This window comes from Haplochromis burtoni, unplaced genomic scaffold, assembly GCF_018398535.1.
Source record: "Haplochromis burtoni strain Fernald_Lab_line unplaced genomic scaffold, NCSU_Asbu1 Contig_538, whole genome shotgun sequence".
In the NCBI taxonomy this organism is placed as follows: domain Eukaryota; kingdom Metazoa; phylum Chordata; class Actinopteri; order Cichliformes; family Cichlidae; genus Haplochromis; species Haplochromis burtoni.
Window position 1 is genome coordinate 322,694 of NW_024582899.1, and position 7,979 is coordinate 330,672.

A 7,979-nucleotide genomic window follows, 5' to 3' on the forward strand; every position below is an offset into this window, starting at 1 on the left:
TCAGATCTTTTTCAAACTATGTGTTTGTTTGTTTTTAAATATTATTTTTATACCACTAGGTCAAGACAGCCATACCCCAAGGCATTCTCACGCTCCAACTCAACCTTCCTAAAAATATAACAGGAAGTAGTGCGTTAGTCATGAAGACAGGGGTTAGTGAAAGGCAAGTAGAAGGTTGGTGAAACAGTGGGTCTAAAGGATTTTATTGCCATATTTGTCAGCATGTGTATCCCTCCATGCAGCATGCAGCAGTGCTTTCTCACCACTGCTGTACTTTTAGCAGTCTTCCGGATCCAGTTCCAGTTGTATAAATAACAGCAAAAGTAACTAGAAACCAGAATTGCACTGATGAATACCTGGTGGGCAAAACCTCCTTCTTGACCAATTGTTGCTTTGTATATTTCATGACCATGCACACCTCTGTACGAGGAGAATAAGAGTGTCTAAAGTTTTGTAGTAGCGTCTAAGGTCTTTTCCAGACCGCACAGCGATGTATGCCGACCTATATTCACTGTGTGTGTAGTGGTAATTCAATTCAATTCAATTTTATTTATATAGCACCAAATCACAACAACAGTCGCCTCAAGGTGCCTTATATTGTACAGTAGATCATACAATAATGGGGATAGGGTAGGTAGTAGTTTCTGTTACATAGGTAGTCCCTATGTTGCAGAAACATGTGTTTATTTATTGGAAAGAGGTCGTTTCTACATTGCTTAGCACTGTGTTTTACCTGTCTTTTAGCCCTTACAGACAGGGGTTGTGTTGTGCTGATGGGCCAACATTACACCAAGAAAAAGGGTGAAATGTTCTGTTTGTGCACTCTTTTTACACTGAAATGATGTAGCACCTCTGTTAAACCGTCATCTAACGTTGCTTTAAAAAGAAAACATTCCTACATTATCCTATAATAGATAATAGTGAAGAAAACAAATTAAGAAAAACATGGAAACACTGCTAAAATTCAATGTGTAGGCTAAAAATAATCCAGACAAATCTATAAGCTATTTTAAAACCTTAAAACCCTGAAGATGGTAGAACACCATAAACGTAATCAATGACAATAATACTTTTGTATCTTGATATATTTTAAAACACATTCAATCACACATTCATGTTTCACAGCAGCTGTAGCTGAAGAAGACGCCCGTGCAGAATAATAAAAAGGAAAGGGGCCAGCTGGACTGCAGAGGCTATTAATGTTTGCAGACAAGAGCATAAGTGTGCCAGACTTTGAAATGTTAAATACAATAAATATGTCTTGGCACAGTGGATGTGTTCTCTCGTCAGCGACGCTGGTCCACTATCTGACCGAGGTCTGAACATCTGTGCACATCTGTCTGTGGAGGGAAGTCAGGGAAAAGAAGCTACTACATGAAATTGTGATCTTCAGTTGGGCTGACACAGAGCACAGCTGACTGCATGGATATCTTTCAGGCAGTTTTAATGGTGTATAAAATACTCTGTATTAAAACACAAAATGCAGGAATAGAACCTGACATTGAGATCGTGAGGTGACTGGCACTGATGCCCTACAGCAAGAGGGCTTTGTGTTTAAACTAACTGGTTAGCTAGAGCATATTTGTGGAGTTTATAGGCTCTTCCACAGTCCAATGAGACACATGTTAAGTTGGAGCAGCTGTACCTCAGAAGGTAGAGCAGGTCATTCTCTAATCAGAGGGTTGGTGGTTTGATCCCTGCTGCTCCCAGTCAGAATGCCAAATATCCTAACCACTACTAACCCCAAGTTCCTTCCTGATATGTCCCATGCTCTGGGGGGCGGGGCTATGGCTTCCCACACCCTCTAGCACATAAGTGTCAAACTCATGTTTGACACTTATGTGCTTTTTCTTTCTTTCAGTGGCTAATGACTTTTCTGCAATTCACAATTTTGTATCATCAAACACACAAACTGTAGAATTAGGTTTTAAATATAAACACAAAGTAGCATCAGGACAGCAAACATATCACAAAAGCCAAGTTTTGTTGGTGTTACACAAACAGTCTACATGTGGGTGGTGCTGTCCAAAAGCTTCGTCAGGTCCGTCCATTTAGTTACACGTGTAAGAGGGATCCTGGAGATTCAGCGGGTTTGAGAACAAATCAGTTAATATGAACCTACGAGAGTCAAACTGTTACATTTTAGTACTCAAAGATTCATGATTTAAACATACTTCAACCATGTTGGTCAAATCAGAAATGCTTTGCCTTTCTGATTGAAATATCCCAGCATGTCATCAAGTTTCTGAATGCATAAAAAAAGACCAGTGTTTTACTGGCCTGGTAACAAAGATCATTTTATTACTTAAATAATATGAGGAGTAACATAGTGTATAATAGAGGAGCCAATACTTGTAGTTAGATTTATTTTTATTCATATTTTCAGAAGATAAAAAGTCTACACAATGCTGAGGAAGAAAGCCATTAACTCAGGGAAGCAATTTTTGCTGACCATTAATCTGGGAAGGGTTAAAGGCCATTTCCAACAATTGCATCTCATTCTGCAGTGAGAACAATTATTCACAAGTGGATAATATTCAAAATCACTGACCCAGGGTTTGATGTCACAGCAAATTCACATGAAGAAATTGTAAACAAACACAAAAAAACAAAACAAAAAAGTATTTGGTCTGCTTGTTCTGTTTTGCAGCCACATGATCTCGTAGTCATTGAAGCAGTCATGAGCTTTTCTAATACTGCAGCAGGACAATGACCACAAAACAGAAAATATCAAACAGAATGGTTAAAAAACAGAAAAGAAAGTGTTGCAATGGCCCAGTCGAAGTCCAGACCACGTCGTGACTGAAAGCTGTGGTGGGCCTTAGCAGACCTGTACATAAACAATGAACTGAACCAACGCTGTAAACAAGAGTAGGCCAAAGTCCCTCCACAACAATGTGATGAGGAGACTGATAAAGTCACACAGAAAACATCTTCTTCAAGTGGCTTTTCATACGCCATTACTCCAGTTTGGCATCGTTTTTGGTAAATTATTAAAATGCGTTGTTGTTTCAGGATCTTTTGAAATAAGTGCAGAAAGTTCAGTGTTCCAGAAACAAACACACACAGGCTTTTCTTTTTTTTTGCCTTTGCTTGTTCAACAAACCTAAAACCCAAGTTGGGAATAACAGGTATCACAATAGTGATTAACAGCTGTCTCTGTTAAGCCGAGCTCTGTGTGCACTCATATAAACATGGGACTTTTGCACGTCATATGACTCTTCCGCATAAAGTGATCTCTTGGGTTTTTCCCCAATCGAATCACAAATGTTACCAGATGATGATGATAAATATAAAGAATATACAAAATGTAAGTTAAACGCAACATTTTTATTGACATGATGAGAGAATAATGCTGCAGAAAGTTATTAATGTGGTGTTTTATTGCACAGAGTGCTTCAATTAATATTAATTCGAGTTAGTAACTTTAGCTCTAACTGCGCCCTTAGTGCTGCTTTTTATATTGACATTGACAGCTGCACATCGGAGCTCTGAAGATTTCATTTGGACATATTTAAATACTAACTATATTAACTATACGCTAATAAAAGAGATGTGTAAATCGCCTTAATTTGTCAGCAGATCAAAATGAAATTAATTTTAATGACTGAAGAGGTATTCTTGATGTGTGTACAATGTTCAATGAGCTGCAACTCTGGTAGAGTAGAATCACTTCTCAAATCTAAAATCAAACCCTCTGCAAAGGACCAGATGATTTCTTATGTCCTGATAAGCAAAACCTGTGAACCAGCAGCTACTCCAGAAAGAAATTATACTCTAGCTTTAATTCTCAATGTCAGGTGAACTTGTCATTATGGCAAAAAATAAATAAATAAAAGAATTAGCCAAAGGCTTGCCTGATATGTGACCTTGTGGATGCAATACTAACAACAGACAAAATGAAACCCGGTTTAAAAATATAATATTTTGCCATAATTTTGAAATGTGGCTGTGAATATGATATTCTTATCATTAGAAAGGAAGAAATCTAGGACCTTACCTGTTACACATAGAAGCTGACAAGTTTCTGTGTCTGTTCAAGCAGTTTTAAATTTAAAAAATATGTTGTGCTTTACTTCAGGAAGTAGTTAAGTGACTTTAGAGACAGCAGGTTCTTGAGAATTTAGCTATGACACACCTGCCGTCATGTTTATAAGCACCATACTATACACTATACACCATAGGACTTCCAAGCTCAATGTATACACATTGAAAAACACTTTACCAATCTCACTGCAGGACAGGTAACTTGTACCAGTGGTTTGCTTAATAATCATTTTGCCGGTGGTTTCCGATTATTCTCAGAGAATTTCAGACTTGATCTGGTGATGAAGGCGTTGCAATACTGTTGAAAGCTAAAGAACAATTCAATGTATTTGCCTTGAGGTCAGTTTATTCAAGACACTGAGGCTCATTAAGCACATCTCCATCATGAATATAACAGAACATGAACATTGGGGCATCATCTCATAAAACCGAGTCTTCACATGTCCAGCGTCCTCACGGAGTCATCAGAGAGCACTGAAATTACGACTTATGAGTCAAACTCTGGATCACAATCTATCTTTGATCTACATTTTAGACTTCATAGTATTAGGAGTGTGGAGAGCAGAAGCAGAGGCCGATTACTGTCCCGGGGTGCAGCGGTGACTCTTGTAGGTGCCCAGATGTCGGAAGCTGCGCCCACACTGCTGACAGCGGTAGGGTGTGGCCCCGCTGTGAATCCTCTGGTGGGTGTACAAGTTTCCCAGTTCTTTAAAGCGCCGTCCGCACTGAGGACATGCGTATGGACTCTCACCAGTGTGCACCCGTTGGTGTCTCTTGAGTCCTGACAGCACAGAGAAACCTTTCCCACACTGAGGGCAAGGAAACGGGCTCTGGGCACCGCTGTGAATTAGCCTGTGGCTTTTTAAGCGGGCTGCATGGCGAAATCTCTCCCCGCACTCTGGACACACAAAGGGTTTTTCTCCAGTATGGATGCGCTGGTGCTGCCGCAGGTTGCCGAGGTAGTTGAAGCGGCGGCCACAGTCCCCACATTCATACCCCCCCTCAATTTTTATCTCCTTTTTTATAGGACCCCCTCCTTGACTGATGCTTGCAACAGACCCAAATTGTGTGCTTCCCTCATTTTGGCTCCCACCAGCCCTCCTGGAATCACCACTGCTATCTCCCATGGAGGGTGTAGTGGAGGACGTGGACTGGAGTGCCTGGAGAGCCAGGGCTCCAGCAGAGTCTGAGTGTATTAGTTTTATGTGCTCCTCCAGAAAGAAAGAGTCAGGGCAGAAGGTTCCACACATTGAGCAGATGTAGGTGTGACTGGATAACTGCTGGTCTGAAACAAAGACAGTAAAATTTACAATGATGAATAACACAGCAGTAGGGAATAAATTGCATTAGTCTGAAAGTGCTGTAACTAAGTTTAAGGATATAATTCCTCCACTGTTATCGTCTTCGATGACATGTTCCAACATAGAGGACAGCAGCTCCCTGAGCTCCCCCAGATCTAGTTGTTTATAGTGTTGCATCCTCACTGGATATGACTTTGGATACCGTAACTACTCTAAGAAGAAAGTCTCAAATCAGAAGTGCTCTAATGGGGTGATATGGTCCTATAAGGTGGGTGGCTGCAGCTCAGGTGGTAGAGCGGGTCACCTACAAACCAGAAGGTTGTTGGTTCAATCCAGTCTGCATGCCAAATATCCTTGTGCAAGATACTAAGTAAGGGTGAATGTTAGACACAAACTATGCTGTTAAAAACAATATAGAAAAAAGTGCTTGTGTGAATGAACCAGTCCACTGACTGATGAGATGTATGTGAGGAGCAGGGTTCTGGATTTAACAGGGAGCCAATGAAGGGAAGCCAATACAGGAGAAATCTGCTCTCTTTCTAGTCCCTGTCAGGACTCTTGCTGCAGCATTTTGGAGTTGGGAGTTCGCCTTGTACTCGGAAGGTTGCCGGTTCGAGCCCCGGCTTGGACAGTCTCGGTCATTGTGTCCTTGGGCAAGACACTTCACCCGTTGCCTACTGGTGGTGGTCAGAGGGCCCGGTGGCGCCAGTGTCCGGCAGCCTCGCCTCTGTCAGTGCGCCCCAGGGTGGCTGTGGCTACAATGTAGCTGCCATCACCAGTGTGTGAATGTGTGTGTGAATGGGTGGATGACTGGATATGTAAAGCGCTTTGGGGTCCTTAGGGACTAGTAAAGCGCTATATAAATACAGGCCATTTACCATTTACCATTAACTGAAGGCTTTTCAGGGAGTTTTAGGACATCCTGATAATAATGAATTACAGTCGTCCAGCCTAATAAATGCATGTCACTCTGAGACAGAATATTTCTAATTTTAGAGATTTTGCACAAATGGAAGAAAGCAGTCCTACATATATGCACTGAAGGACATATCATAGTCAAAAATGACTCCAAGATTTCTAATGCCATGTGATGATCCTGAGCTCTGTCTATCCATGGAGCCAGATAACACACACCAGTTACTTAAACTGCAGGAAAGTCTTAAAAACAAAGACCTAGATGTCCTCTAACTTCCTGCTCCTAAATTCAGATAAACTGAGGTCATTGCAGTAAAAATGTTAGAAATATGATATCTAACCAGATCTTTAACCTGGGTGCCATTGCTTTGGCCTGCATTAATAGTGTGAGGAATTTAGGAGTCATTTTTTTAACAGGATATTCTCAATGCACTACTGTAATGAATTATTATCACGTTCCCCCAAAAACTCCCTAAAAAGCCTTCAGTTGATCTAAAATACTGCAGTGACAGCACTGACAGGGACTAGAAAGAGAGAGCAGCTTTCTGCTATATTGGCTTCCCTTCATTGGCTCCCTGTTAGATCTAGAATTACATTGAAAATCCTGCTCCTCACATACAAGTTTTATAATAATTTGCTTCTCATGTCTATTGTATAGTCTCGCTTATTCTCTAACCCTAAGAGAGTCTCCCAGACTGGTTCTCTAAAAACCTAAAGAAGAATTATGGATTTGATCAACTGGTCCCTTAATGAAACTGACACCTTCCTGGGCTTGGGAGAGCCTGATTGTCCTGCGGCGACGTTTGCTGACGGATACTCGATGGTCAGTTGCGTCGTGTGTCTGGCGGCACTCTCGGTGGAGGACAATGAACGACATCTACCAATTCGGAACCACGATAACAGAGTTCTGGCTGATTGGAGCCGGCTCGGACCTGGCTTACTGAAGAACAAGAAGCGGCTACAGCTGTTCAAAATCCCACAAGGCTGGCCGACATGATAGACGATGGACAGGGCTGTGAGTACTCAGACTGTGTTTTTGAATGCAATATGGATAACATCTTGAAGAAGAACAGCACGAATTGAGAGACCTGGTGACCAGTGACGGACATTAGACCAACTGTAAAATTGGAAGCAGTTTGTTCGCACTAACCAAAACAACTACCATCTTCATCTCATGGCGCCAGCTGGATGCTCAAGGCAAAAGCTGACGGGAATAACAATCCTCCTTTGGATAACAAGACTGTGCTGTGACTTTCTCCCCCCTCATTCAAGGCCACCCGCGTCGACCGAAGATTGTTGACTTTTGTCTAACTGGGTGAAGGGACACTTTCTCTCGGCTGAACACGGAGCACACACACACTCATACGCACACATATGCATGTACACTGACACAGACCTACAATCACCCCCCCCCTCCAAATGACTTCGAAGCCTATGTCTTCTATGTAGTGAGATGTGCTGATTCATGTGCTGAGGTGTTTTTTTCTGTTCTCAAACTGATCTCCCTGTTTGAGTTATTTTTTCTCCTCGTCTTTCCTCATGTTGTGCATTTTCCATTGTTCTCCAAAAGTTGATTCTGTTCATCTGGATGTTTTCAGTGGGAGAAACGTTTCGTCACTCATCCAGGTGACTCCTTCAGTCTCAGCTGACTGCAGCTTTCAATCTTATAAACAGTACATTTGCATAATGACTGAAACCAGCCCACTGAAGGAACAA

The 7,979-nt window shown here is 41.6% G+C and overlaps 1 protein-coding gene across 2 annotated transcripts in view; it reads right to left on the reverse strand.

Annotated features, from left to right (window-relative positions):
* Positions 1-1,507: 1,507 nt before the first annotated feature.
* Positions 1,508-7,979, reverse strand: part of znf16l (zinc finger protein 16 like) — a 14,238-nt gene continuing 7,766 nt past the window's right edge. Inside the window, exon 3 of one of the 2 annotated variants that reach the window (XM_005948741.3) lies at positions 1,508-5,332. In XM_005948741.3, the coding sequence (XP_005948803.1) occupies positions 4,626-5,332 (707 nt within the window). In that variant the 3' untranslated portion in view covers positions 1,508-4,625. The remainder of the gene's footprint in view (positions 5,333-7,979) is intronic. The other variant, XM_042214255.1, reaches the window with a different exon arrangement.